This window comes from Mastomys coucha, unplaced genomic scaffold, assembly GCF_008632895.1.
Source record: "Mastomys coucha isolate ucsf_1 unplaced genomic scaffold, UCSF_Mcou_1 pScaffold5, whole genome shotgun sequence".
NCBI lineage: Eukaryota > Metazoa > Chordata > Mammalia > Rodentia > Muridae > Mastomys > Mastomys coucha.
The window spans coordinates 86,427,276-86,441,292 of record NW_022196911.1 but is presented as its reverse complement, the minus strand read 5'-3'; the positions used below and the strand labels follow the sequence as shown (position 1 = coordinate 86,441,292).

At 42.7% G+C, this 14,017-nt stretch overlaps 1 protein-coding gene across 4 annotated transcripts in view; it reads left to right on the top strand.

Annotated features, from left to right (window-relative positions):
* Positions 1 to 14,017, top strand: part of Stxbp4 (syntaxin binding protein 4) — a 151,454-nt gene that overhangs the window by 127,837 nt on the left and 9,600 nt on the right. For all 4 annotated transcript variants that reach the window (XM_031353896.1, XM_031353894.1, XM_031353897.1 and 1 more), the window contains one exon: positions 1,567 to 1,624. In XM_031353896.1, the coding sequence (XP_031209756.1) occupies positions 1,567 to 1,624 (58 nt within the window). The remainder of the gene's footprint in view (positions 1 to 1,566; positions 1,625 to 14,017) is intronic.

Genomic DNA, 14,017 nt, shown 5'->3' with positions numbered 1-14,017 from the left:
CAAGGACGAACAACAGTATGAACTAACTAGTACCCTCAGAGCTCCCAGGGACTAAACCACCAACCAAGGAGTACACATGCTGGGACTGATTGCTCCAGCAGCATGTGTATAGTAGAGGATGGCCAAGTCAGTCATCAATGGGAGGAGAGGCCCTTGGCCCTGTGAAGGGGAATAGCAGGGCCAGTAAGCAGGAGAAGGTGGGGTGCCAAGCAGGGGGAGGGGGGAGGGAACAGGGGTTTGTTCTTGTTGTTGTTTTTTGTTTTTGTTTTTTGGAGGAGAAGCTGGGAAATATAACATGTAAATAAAGAAAATATCTAATAAAAGAAAAAAAAGAATTGAATGGAAGTGGAGTGAAGGTTGATGCCACCCATGTGGTTACACTCTTCCCACAATGTTACTCTCCCCTTGCTGGCTTTGGGAAGAATGAAAGTCACTGAGTATTTGTTGTTAAGGCTGTTTACATTGCCAGACAGTAGGCTCCCTGAGACATGGAGCCTGTTTTTCAATGTTTTAATGTATCTTATACCTATCAAAAGAGCTTTGATGACCAGTATCACCAGAGCTTATAGGAAAACACAGATAAAATCTTTAGCTCTTCCCAGTATTGGAGCAGAAGTGGTAGAAACCATTGCATTCTACAGAGATGCCATGTAAAACTGGGATATAAGAAAATGTGGCAGCTCAGCCTGCCAACATTTCTCCTTCCGCTCAGTCAGAAGACTGAGGCCAGAGGAGCTTAAGTTTAAGGCCAGCCGAGGCTACCCAGTTAGTCCACGTCCAACCTATACAGTCTAGTGAGACTCACTAGAGACTAGAGAAGGAGAGGTTGGGTCAGGACGGGGATGGGGTGCTTTGTCCTGTTCTGATGAAAACAGAACTCCTGTACAGAATAGGCCCTTATGCTGCCTCCTTACTTCATTCCATATCTCTTTTTAGCTAACTTGTTCCCAATCCCATTACAGAAATGGAAGCTAAGTTTAGCAAATTGTTTGGCCTTTTCTGTTTAGTGCACAAAATTCTTAATTAACAAAGTAAAATGCCACCATCCATTGTAAATCACTTTGCTAAACTTTCAAACTTAATAAGGAATTTTGTCTTGTCCAAAAACTCCTCTCCAACCCCTGCTGATCTGGCACTCATGCCCAATTCCCTGCGGAGCTGAGGGAAAGAATGCAAAGGGAGCCAATTAAAGAAACTTTGAGCCAGAATAGTCAAGCAGAGGCCATCTTGTCCATCCTTCTGCCTCCAGGCAAAAACCAGCCACTGCAAATACAAATGTCTGCATGAATCCTGCTGACAAAAACGTTTGCCACATGTAAATGATAAGTCATAATCCAGTTATTGCAACTAAAGCAGACTGTTAACTATTCCAGACTCTATTTATTGCGTTGTAAAGATGCTGAGTACTAGAGCCCATCTGAATTGTCTTAATTCCCCCTTTCGAGAAAATAATTTTGTGCAAGAAAGGCGCTCCAGTAATTGTCAGCACGAGGGAGGTTTGTGTCCAGAAAATAAAGTTCTCTTCATCATCTTATTAAATGTATTTTTGGTTTCCTTTCACTGTAGGCTTACCTTACGGGTGGGAGGAAGCTTACACAGCAGATGGAATCAAGTACTTCATCAAGTAAGTATGAACATCTCAACCAAGTAAGCAATTTTGCTCACATCTGGAGAGAACCTGGAAGTTGCAGAATAATCAGCAAAACCAAGAAACCCTCTCAGAGGTTACAAAAATTAGAAACAAGAGACGAAGCCTCGCCGTCTTCGTTGCATGCGATTTAGATGCTGATATCAGATGTCACTGGAGGGGGTGTGAGACCCTGGGAACAACTCCTAGGGAAATAGCCAAAAAACTAGAACAGAATCACTCGTGATCTGAACTGGAATCTTACCGGAATTCACTGGCAGGATGATATCATTGTCAGTCTTGAAAAATTAATTTCTAATTAAAAAAAATCCATTTATCAGATCCTGAAATAGAACTAAGAGCAATCATTACCTTTAAATGCTGAACAGAAAACACAGATGTTTCATTCTTTAAACAACGTCTGGTCATTTCTGTTTCCCTGAAGTATTCCTGGACAGTGAAATAGATAGACTGCATGCCTATATCCTGGAACTTATGTGGCCACAAGAAATGGCAGATAGTAAATAACCAAGATATAAATAGAACCCTATGAGCAGCCCTGACCCTGGTGTGCTAACAGCCACCTTTAGGATATGTGTACCATCCTAGCATTTTCTGTAATTTGTAGAGGAAGAAAATCAGAGGCTTGAGCTGCTGCCAGGAAGTCCCCAGCTGCTGTTACCAAGCCAGCATCAGAAGCTAAGCCTTCTGACCCAACAACCTTTTCTATTGCACTGGCGCTGGTTCTCAGCCTTCCTGAAGCTGTGCCCCTTCAATACAGTTCCTCATGTTGTGATGACTCCCAACATAAAATTATTTATGTTGCTACCTCCTAACTATAATTTTGCTACTGTTATGAACCGGAATGTAAATATCTGCTATGCAGGATATCTGATGATCGACCCCAAAGGGTCTGAACCCACAGATTGAAGATTTCTGTACTAGATTTCACTCATAGAGACGTTGAAAGCCTGAGCAGTGGAAGACCTTCTTGTGCTGGGCTGGACAGGTTTTCCCTGCGCACAGTGAGCTGTCACATTTCTACCATGTTCTGAATAAGTCTTCTCATGTCACACCTGGTGTCTGAGAGTTACATGGAGAGATCTGCCTCCTCCCTGGGGTCCCTAGAAAGTCTCCTGTACATCCTTTTGGCAAATGTTGCCAAAGAAATACTTTTGCTGTCCTTTCAAATGTATGCATACTTTCCAAGAAATAGGCAGATTTTGCTTTCCCAAACCCTGTGCCTCTACATAGGTTCCTGTACCTCCCTCAACTCTAGCGTCTCTTCACAAAAGAAGAGTGCTCTTGCCATTGCAGAGTTGCTGATGTTAAGTACCCACCAAGCACCCTGAATCCAGGAAATGACCAATAACTACTTACCATGAGTTTTCATTGTGAAAAGATATCACGTCAAGAAAGTACAAGGTCTGCAGATTATCGCCTTACAGAGATCAAAACTTCCTATTTGTAAAGATTTCAGGAAGAATCCTAGAGATGCCTGGCAGTTCTCATGGCTTTTTTTTCCCCTGTTCTGTTTGGTGGGTGATAAAGCAGAGATGCAGTTTATAGCATAAAGTCGAGAGAAGTCTTGGAATCCCATGTGTAGATCACACTCAACAGCCAACTGCTCACTTCCAGAAACATTCCCCTTCTGGGAACAAACCTACTTCCTGATACACTGCATTGATCATGTCTGATTTCTGGGAGAGCTTAGGCCCTATGTTGTATAGATGGTAGAAAAGGGACACTAATTTGTATCCAGCCTCAGCTGATGCTCACTGGCCAGGAGCACACTAAGAGTATTTTTCCATTCATTATATCATTTAATCGTCTTAATAATGTGGAAACTAATAGGCAAGGTTTCATGTTGATGACATCATGTCATCATGATGTGGTTTTGATAATGAGCTACATCTCACCTTCAGCCATGCCTCCTGAAAGGTCCCCCAAGGAAAGTCACAATTAAAGAAGGAAAACTGGCATTCATTAGTAACTGAGATTCTGTATTCAAACGCCTTTGGAAATGTCCAAGTCTGCACCCTGTAGAGTTCTTTTACCTAAGCTGAGCAGTCTGTCAGTATGTCCTACCTCACAGCTAAATGGCAGGGCCTAAGTCTGTTCAAAAAGGCTACACAGGACAGAAGTGCCTGTATCATAGGAAGAAACAGACCCAAATATGGCCAGCTAGGGAAATAATTTGTCCGACTGCCTGGTCTCCAGCTGGTTGAGCCATGGGCCCTGAGAAAGTAGAATGGCTTTTAGGCTGGACTTCTACTACAGTCAGTGGAGCATAAAGAGAAAAACCAAAAGAGAAAGCCAGCAAGCTCTGGCCACTCCAAGGTCTAACTCAGTTCCTATGGAAAGAATTGAAAGAGTAGACATTTACCCAGCCTCTTTGGCTACACTCAGAAAACATAGCCCAAAGTCTCTTCTAGAAATTCATCAGTTCTTTTCATTGACCTTATTCATGATGTAGGAGGAAAGTAAAAAAGAGAGAAGACAGACGTTTTTTCCAAAGGGCATGGGGTGGAAATCACTGTCACGCCACCACAGCAGAGACTGTCAGAGAGGCTAAACTTAAGTCAGCAAGGTCACCCCCAAACAAACAGCAGAGCCCAGATAGAAACACACACACACACACACACACACACACACACACACACACACACACACACACACACGGGCTGCATCCCTCCGCCTTCCTGATTTTAAGATCATCTGTTGGCGCATGCCAAAAAAGGACATTTTGAACAGACGTTGTAGAATGTTATACTTTTGTTCATTTTGAAATAGCAGAACTTGCTTCGAAGAACAACAAGTTATCTGCTGTAGATTAGAAGGTCAAAGGGTAAAAATAAGGAAATCTAACACTAATGTAGTCCCTGCCTCTTCGAAGAGTGGAATGCTTGCCATGACATAGGTCTGTCTTTCTTGGGAGCTTAACCCTGTTCAAGCAACAAGATGGGTTTCAGCCTTCCGGTTGTTCATGTGCTATTTTTTCATATGTGTTATTGTCCCTAGCTTCCTGTAGGGAGCCCATTGAGTGAAACCATTACGGGCACCCACTAGTAGACATCTGCAGCAGATTTTGCATGGGTTTTTAGGCTCCTCGCTGTAACAAACTCAGTTGCATCTCTAGCTAAGCTGGATCTGCCCATCCGTCTCTTCACCCCATTCTTTTGTTTGTGTACAGAAAGAAGCTGCCTCTTTCCTGGGGGGGGGGGGGGGTTGTTTGATGAGGATTGTAACGCCAGATAAGCAGACTGAGTTGAATTGCTCACCAATAGACTTTAAATGTGGGTCTACAGGGGTGCTTATAGGAGTCAGGGACACCCTTCTGGTGCAGGTAGCTCCAGTTGTGAAAGAAGGCCTTCTGGTCTGGGGAAGCAGAGACTGATCTTTGGACCTGGAGAAGCCTGGGTTGTATTGCCAGTGTCTCCACAGAATAGCTCCTTAACATGTGCCTCCTTTAATTTCCACTTAACTAAGTCCTTGCCCCCCCCCAATAAAACTTTAAACGAAACTTAGGCTCTTTAGCCCCCCTTCCTCTCTGACATTTTGATGGGGGGGTTCTGCATGGTGCTTAGCCACATTCAGTGATGTTACCAGATGAGCAAAGCATACACAAGCCTACTGATACCATTTTCAGAAATATTGTTATTGATTTCTTTTCATTCTTATTCCACCCCAGCCAAAATTTTGAGCCTGGGCCGCCTATGTTAATCTTTTGTGTTCATTTATAGGTAGCTGCATTTTAGGCAAGAAATAGCTTCTCTTAAAAAGAACGACTAAAATTACTCTCCCAAGACTCTGGGGGAGACGATGGTCTGCATGCATATGATCTCCTGACAGAAATTGGCACCTGTCACTGTCATCCCCGAAATGGAACTGTTATATCTGATGGAAGCCAAGCCTCAGGCAAGGGAATGACTGTGAGAGCTGCCTTGAGCATGCCCAGGCACTTACGGTCCTTGTAGAGGATTTCTGTCCATCCACATGACCATAACACCTCCATTGAATACTGTGTCATGTACCTAAGTTCTGACAAAGAGAAGCTTGTCACCTACCCATGTAAACATCACCAGAGCCAGTGTTTCATTCAGCTAACAGACGTGTGCTTCTTTGCGTATGCGCATGGGCATGCAGGCACACTCACTTGCCATAAATAAATCTGTAAATCTGCACACACATATTTGTATAGGAAATAGCACTGCATTCTGGGAAAGATTTCCCTACTTTCTCATAAGAAAGTCCTAGCATCCTTAAACTTAATAGTAAAGAGGCCAACACCGTAAGCATGCAGTAAGGTAATTATCTGGATGGATGGCCATTTTTTCACCTACGTTCTTTTCTGTTTATTTGGTGTTTATGTTGTTTGATCATGTAAGATGTGATAGGGTGGGACGCACACGCATGCCACAGTGCGTGTGTGGAGACTAAAGGAAAACTTTGCCAGGAGCTATCTCCTTCTGCTTGTTTTGAAGCAGCTGATTGTATTTCTGCAGCTATGCTTAGCACACTTCCAGATTCTCCTGTCTCTTCCTCCCATCTCACTGTAGGAGTCCTGGGATTACAGGTGCGGGCCACTACATCTGCTTCCAGGAATTGAGCAGACTATAGTACTCTTATCTGAACCATCTCCCAGCCCCTCTACCCAGCCTCTCTTCATCCTCTTGAAGTCACATACTATCAAATGTTTATTTACATTTTTTGTTATGAGTCTAGAACTACACATACTTGTGGTATATGTTAGACAATATGACAAAATTGCTATGCGCTCTGTTTGTAAAACTGATTCTGTCATACATTGGACACAGTTACCAACTGATTTCATTATACTTGATTATCTTTCTATTGAAAGATTTGAACTCACTGTGATTAATGATCATTAGCTCTCCATTTCTGCATTTTAAATTGTCTTCAAAATTTGAGGCTTAAAATAATGTATATTTCTTTTCTCAACCAGTTCAGATTCCCGTCACTACGAGAGTGGCATTCTGTAGTATTCTGGCACTCTCGCCCTCGCCCCCTACTCCCTCTGCTCCATCTCTCTCTTTCTCTCTGGATCTCTCATGGGGTTGTCAAACTATCTGTTAAAACGGCTGAGAAATGAAGCATAGCTTAGCAGGCTCCCTAGAATGCTTGCACCAAACACACTCATGATGCTATTGGCAAGATGCTCCAGTTCCTCCCCATGTCTCAGGCATTAGAAATATAAGGATATTCGCAACCTAACAAGAGATGAGAGGCTCCCAGAGAGATGCTGCAGTATGTCCTCTATAACCAATCTCAGAAGTGCATGTTCTGCCATCACATAAGTCACAGGTCACAAGGATCAACATGGTGCGTGTAAGAGGCAATGACCTAGGAGTGTGGATTCCAGAAATCAGGGTTCACTGGTAGAGGATGCCAACCAAAAGGCAGATTAAAATATGGTATATGTATATCTAAGATATGTACATAAGTAATACAGGAATCTTAATATCAGATACTTGCTTTCAATACCAAATTATACTTCTGGCAGCATACGCCTTTACCCACTGAGCAATCTTTCTGGCCTTTATAGAATTTAAAAGAATAGAGAATACAAAATGAATAATTTGAAGTTCTGGTGTCTTAGATCCTAACTGTATTTTACAAACAGATGCTACAGAAGTGACAGTAATGCAAGTAGAAATCAAGGCACTGGTGGAGGGAAGGAGATAGGGGAGTGTGGATTCTGGTTAGAAATACAAAACTACTCATTTCTGCTTGGTAAGTCCATGGCAAATTATCTCAGCTGCACTTCAGACATTGTCAAGAACTCCCCCACCCCGAGACCTCATGAGATGCTCTGTTTGCTTCCTTTTCTGTTAGTCAGGTAGTTGCCAGTGAGACTAGTGTAATCTGCGGCTCATTTGATAAGAGGTAAGGACAGGTTTTATGCCCCTGACTTCAGGTTCAATGACAATGTGTTGAGGTTCCTTGGGGACCTCTGTGTGTATAAGAATGAAAAATTACAGGAAGAGCCCACAAAGACCTGAAGGGGGAAATGTGAGTCTTCGCAAATGGCTCTCCAAAACCACTTTTTCTGACGAAGTTGAGGGGCCTGCAGTGTGTCTGCACAGATAGGGAGGTCTTCCCCCTAAGCTGAGCTGTCTGGCAGCACATCTTAACCCAAAGCTGAAGGCCAGAGCCGAACTGTCTCTGTCTTAACTGGTTAGAGGTAGGCATTACCTGGCACAGGGCAGGGTACTCGTGGGGACTAAAGTTCAAGTGAATGATCACTGTTGGCAAGTTGGAGAAGCCATTGCAGGGAGAAAGAGGAGGTGTGGTAGGTGTGCATTTTAAAGTTGGTGCCGCTACATTTGAGGGTGACATAGTAGGTCATTTCAATCCCTCTGTAATTCTGATTCCTACCTGAAGACATGGAGAGTTTGAGAATTGGATGCAGTCTGGATTGTGAAGCTCCTAGCAGAGTCCTTGGCACTGGGTGGGCACTGAGCCGACGTCTGTTTCCCGGGCCTTCTTCACTCTGCCGCTGTTTGCCAGTGAAAGTTTTAAATAACATTTGTGCAGCTGCAAATAGAAACTGGTAGCCAAAACCTACATCCATCCAGCTCTCTGGCCAGTCAACCGCCCTGCGCTGAGGGCAGAAAGGCTGCGTTGACCACAAGCCTGAGACAGCTTGCCCAGGATCTTCTATAAATATCTACAAAGAGGTGTAGGAATATGAAGGGCTGGAGAAGAAATTGTCATTTAAGTGAAAGGCCAGCCAGCTGGCTTGGGTTACTCAGGATGGCAAACCCCCTGAAATGAGTAAAATGTCTAGATCTAGACACCCAGCACTTTCGCTTAGCCAAAGACGGGTTCAGCTTTGCCTGAAGCATGTTTTCCAGTGCCACACTGGGGTATTATAAGCCCCATTCCCTGAGAGCACATGACTTTTTATTTTTATAGATATTTTTAGCAAGTACTGAATTTTTGCATCAAATCTTTCTCTGCTAGGTTTGGTTGCTGTATTGGTCTGCTAGGGAGACTGTAAGGAAAGGCCCCAGACAAGCAGCTTAAAGAGCAGAAATGTTGCTCACAGCCCTAATAGCCAAAGTCTAAACGTTAGACCCTCAAGTGTCAGCAAGACTGGTTCCTGACGAGGCAACTGCTACCCTCTCACCAGGTCCTTTCATGAGCCCCTCGACCCTCCCCAGAGCGTGTGTGTGTGTATGTGTGTGTGGTGTGTCTGTGTGTGTATGTGTGTATCTGTGTGTGTGTGTGTGGTGTGTCTTTGTGTATCTGTGTGTGTCTATGTGTGTGGTATGTGTGTGTGTATCTGTGTGTGTGTGTGTCTGTGTGTGTGTGGTGTGTATGTGTGTATCTGTGTGTGTCTGTGTGGTGTGTGTGTATGTGTGTGTATCTGTGTGTGTGGTGTGTCTGTGTGTATCTGTGTGTGTCTATGTGTGTGGTATGTGTGTGTGTATCTGTGTGTGTGTGTCTGTGTGTGTGTGGTGTGTATGTGTGTATCTGTGTGTGTCTGTGTGGTGTGTGTGTATGTGTGTGTATCTGTGTGTGTGGTGTGTCTGTGTGTATCTGTGTGTGTCTGTGTGTGTGGTGTGTGTGTGTCTGTGTGTCTGTGTGTGTGGTGTGTCTGTGTGTGTATGTGTGTATCTGTGTGTGTGTGGTGTGTGTGTGTGTGTGTGTGTGTGTATCTGTGTGTGTGGTGTGTCTGTGTGTGTCTATGTGTGTGGTGTGTGTGTGTGTATCTGTGTGTGTGTATCTGTGTGTGTGTGTCTGTGTGTGTGTGTGGTGTGTATGTGTGTATCTGTGTGTGTCTGTGTGGTGTGTGCGTATGTGTGTGTATCTGTGTGTGTGTGTATCTGTGTGTGTGGTGTGTCTGTGTGTGTGTGTGTGTGTGTGTGTGTGTGTGTGTGTTTAAGGGGGATAGGAGGGAGAGAGGAGGTCTATGTATTGTTTCCTCCTCTTATCACAATGACACAGAGGTCCCTTCAGGCCAGTATGACCTCATCTAATCCTTAGTAGCTTGCCCTGCACAGTCTCCAAAATCAGGGCTTCTGGTGAGTTTTACTAGGGCATGGCACTGTCCCTAAGTCACTTTTCTCTTAACTTTCGCCTTTCCTTCTCAGGTTCTCTTGACAGCAGACAAGCACTCTACACAGAATTACATCTCCAGCTCCTTTTACCTTTCAGTTTGACACAGGGTCTCACTATGTGCCCAGGCTGGTCTTGAACTCATAAACTTCCTGCTTTAGCCTCCCAAATAGCTGGAATTGCAGGTCTGTGCCAATAAACCTAGCTGCCTTATTTTCCATTGGCTCTACTATTGCTGATATTTGCCTAGTTTGCCACATATTACAAAAGTTTACTTAGCTAGTGTCTTTCCCTCTGGGTGCTACTGTGCAGGAGAAGAAGTGAGGGAGACCCTTGGTGTGAGAAGGCTACAGAACCTATAACAGCCCTGTTGGTATGCAGATGTAGCTGTGTACAGATGTGTAGTCAATAAGAAAAATGAGTAATCGGAGCTCTACATCTCGGCCCCAGCCCTGGTTCTGTGTAACACTGGACAGATCACTTTAAGCCTCTATGCCTCGACTTTGTCAACTGTGAAATAAGGGAGCAAAAATAATTGTTTTTAAAGGTCTTTTATGAAAAGTAAATAGGGAACAGTATAAGGAACGTTGCAGACTAGAAATGAGTGTCTGATGGGAAGCATACCCAGCTGCCTCAGACCAGAGCATCTGTTTGTGGGTTTGCTTTGGGAGATGAGGTCCCTGTGTAGCCTAGGCTGGTCTCGAACTCACAACCCTACTGTGAGGGTTCAATCTCCCACTGCTGGGATGGCAGGCATGCACAACCACACCAACCTGAAGTCTGCATCGCATTTGTGATCTCATAGCAAGGGGGCTGCAGTGATCTCCCTGGGTCACAGCTCTACTTCAGTGAGGAGTGTCTCAGCATTTATCTCCAAGAAAATCTCCATCTGGCAGTGGGAACCTTTGGGGGTCTAGAAACATGGGTTGGGCTTATGTGATCATTTCATAGGCTGAGGAATCCTGGTGTGGTGTAAAGTCATAGGCAGGATCGTTCATCTTCACTGTCATCTTTGGTAACCTATGTAACATTTTGTACTTTAGTTATTAAGAAATTTTTTAACTAAGGATTTTATTCCTTTACGTTGAACAATTAAATCTCAAAGCTTGGGATTCTAATAACTTTACTTAGACTGTTGACTATTTAGAAAAAAACTCAACCCCAAATTGTTTCAATTATTTGGGGCTTTATTGCTTGCCCCAAATGAATAAATGGATCTTGCAAGTCCGCGGGCATGGGATTCTTGGTAAGGGGAGCTGGTGGTGCTAATCACTTGGGGATGCTGGTGCTAGGTGGATGGCTCTGATTTCCCTGATAATACTCAATTTCTATAAACACGTATAAACCACTTAGGGGAAATCCACATCATTATCACACTTGGGAATTACCTAATCTTAGAAATAAGCTAGCGTACCAGTCAAGGATTTATCCTGTGCTGTGACTACAGTGGTATTCAGAGGGATTTGTAGTGATGCATGCCTCGAGCACACATTGACGCCATACATGGTGTGCGACAGCGCCTTGTTACTGCTGAGGAAGCACACAGCCTCTGACCCGGCTTCACATAAGCCTTTATTTTCTCAGTTGCTCACTTGAGGTTTCTCAGGAATTTCATAGGAAAGGATTTTTAAAAGGCATAATAGCTTTACATATATAATCTATGATCATTGAGTTAATCCTTTAATTAATTTCATTTTGCAAAGCTGAAGAGCCCTTTTCTAGAGGTCACTTAATCCATCCCAGAGCCTCTTCACATATTGCTATGGAAACCAGCCTGGATAATAGATGGATTGAACATAATGGGGAAATTCTCAGAAGTCATTACTTGGATCTAGGTGCTGCTTCTGCCATGTGCCAGTCTATGACCTGAAGTAAACTATGCCACTTTCTCAGCATCGTGTCCTCCTGTCAGTGACCCAGCTCGTCATACTTGCAAAGGTGGCATCATCGAAAACAGCCAGGATTTAAGTATCACAGGAGAAAGACAGATGTCCTTTGTGTGCTGTGCTAGCTAACTCTCAGGAGTGTTTGTTAGTATGATTGAAAGTGTGTTGCCATCTGAAGCAGCTTCAGAACACATGCTTCCTGACCTTAGAGGTGGTCGCCTTCAGAATCCCTTTCAGCTTTGTAGCTTTACAAATCCCTCTCTCCTGTAGCACACACATATCTACTTAATGCTTTTATGGGTTCTTTTCTTTTTTTAATTGTGTGTGTGTGTGTGTGTGTGTGTGTGTGTGTGTGTGTGTGTGTCTTACCTTATATATGTCTGTCCACCACATCCCTTCCTAGCATCCTTGGAGGTCTTAAGAAAGTGTCGTATCCCATGGCCCTGGGGTTACTGATGGTTGTGAGCTACCATGTGGATGCTGGGAACCAAACCTAGGTCCTCTGCGAGAGCAGTGAGTTCTCTTAATCATTGAGCCGTCTCCTGCTCCTTTTATATTTTTGTTGTGATCAATTTAATTTCAGTAGAAAAAAATGATGTTAGAATCAGTATGCAGTTAGTTGATATTGATTTGGATAATTTGGGTGGGGTTTTTTTTTGAAGTTTCAAGTTTGGAGGTTATAGAAAATGTTAAGATGTTTATTATATATCATGAAAAAAAAATCAAATCCAGGCCTATATAACTTGTTTGGTAATACTTACTGTTTAAAAAGAGCATTGAAATTTGATTATTGGTATATTTCAAGTAGCATGAAATATATTCCTAATTTATTGATTTTAAAGTATAAAATGTATATATATGTATACACTAGCTTCCGCTCCAGATACTTAACTCTCTTCCTGCTTGGCGCTGAGTAAAACTAAGATATACTGCAACAGATCTGCTTTCGGTGGCTTGATAGTCACAAGGCCCTGCAGGATCCCTGGCTGCTGGGTTTATGGCTTATCTTCTGAGTGCCAAATTTGAGAGCCAGAACCCTTCTGTCTGGCTGTGCAATTTCTGAGGTGGTGAGTTGTTTGTAGTCAGTGAGTGACTGTGGAATGAGAGCAAAGGAGACATTTCAGTTTCTGAACGACCCCTCCTCTAGCTCGTCTGCCCCTTCACACTGGGCTCAGAGAAGGATGCAAGTGGGGGCTGGGGGAGTAGTCTCTGCTGGGGCAGCTGGCTCCCGCAACTCTGCAGTGTGGGATGGAAAACAGGGCAGTCCAACAAAGGTTATGTGACAAAGGGCAGGTGTACCAACTGCTCAAGTCTATATAATCATTTGTTAAGGTCTGGCAGTAACCATGTATAGATGTCATTGTTCATAGGACATATTTTTGGCTTTATTAGGTGAAGGTTTTCTTTTACTGTGATGATGAATGCGGATCACTGTTAAAGTTATGCATCGCTATAATGTAATGTGTTTCTTTAGAAAATTAATTATATAAGCTTTGGAACTTCTGCGGTTTTTCTTTTTCTGTTTTTCTTTTTTCATCTTCACTAGTATACAGTAATCAACATCAATCTGGGTAGGTTATCTGGAAAAAAAAATAGTGAGCATTAAAACAAATATTTTTATCTGGAATTTTCCTTCAGTATCTTTTACTAGTCTAATGACAGCAATTTTCCCAATATCACACACACACACACACACACACACACACACACACACACATACATACACACACACAGAATCAAAATGTGTTCTTTCAAAAACATATCTGTGTATAGATAGGTTCTTGTAAACAATTTTATAACTGAGACCTAAAGATATTTTAATTAATTGAATCTTAATATTTGATATCTGTTATATATTTCATAGAAAGTGTCATAAACAGTATAAAAATCAAATTCTAATTTGTTATTTTTAAAACAAACACTTTTTTAAGTACAAATCTTTTGCCATCATTAATTCTTGTATTTTGTAGCCACTTAAAAATTTCTCCAGTACTTCAATATTACTGGATCCTGAAACAAAATTTATTAAGAAGTCTTTGCCTATTTTTACTTTCTGATTATATATAATACCAAAATAATAATTATATATTACATATATATTATTCCCAATAAATTACATTGGAAATTTATTACTTTTGGTTCATTATCCTGCAACTTTGTCTTAGGCATGATAAAATAATCCAGGCAAGTCTTCCTAAACTCACAGTGATGCAAGAACATCTGCAGTGGAGGGTGAACAGGAGGATGTAGTGATGTAAGAACATCTGCAGTGGACGGTGAACAGGAGGATGTAGTGATGTAAGAACATCTGCAGTGGAACAGGAGGATGTAGTGATGTAAGAACATCTGCCGTGGAGGGTGAACAGGAGGATGTAGTGATGTAAGAACATCTGCAGTGGAGGGTGAACAGGAGGATGTA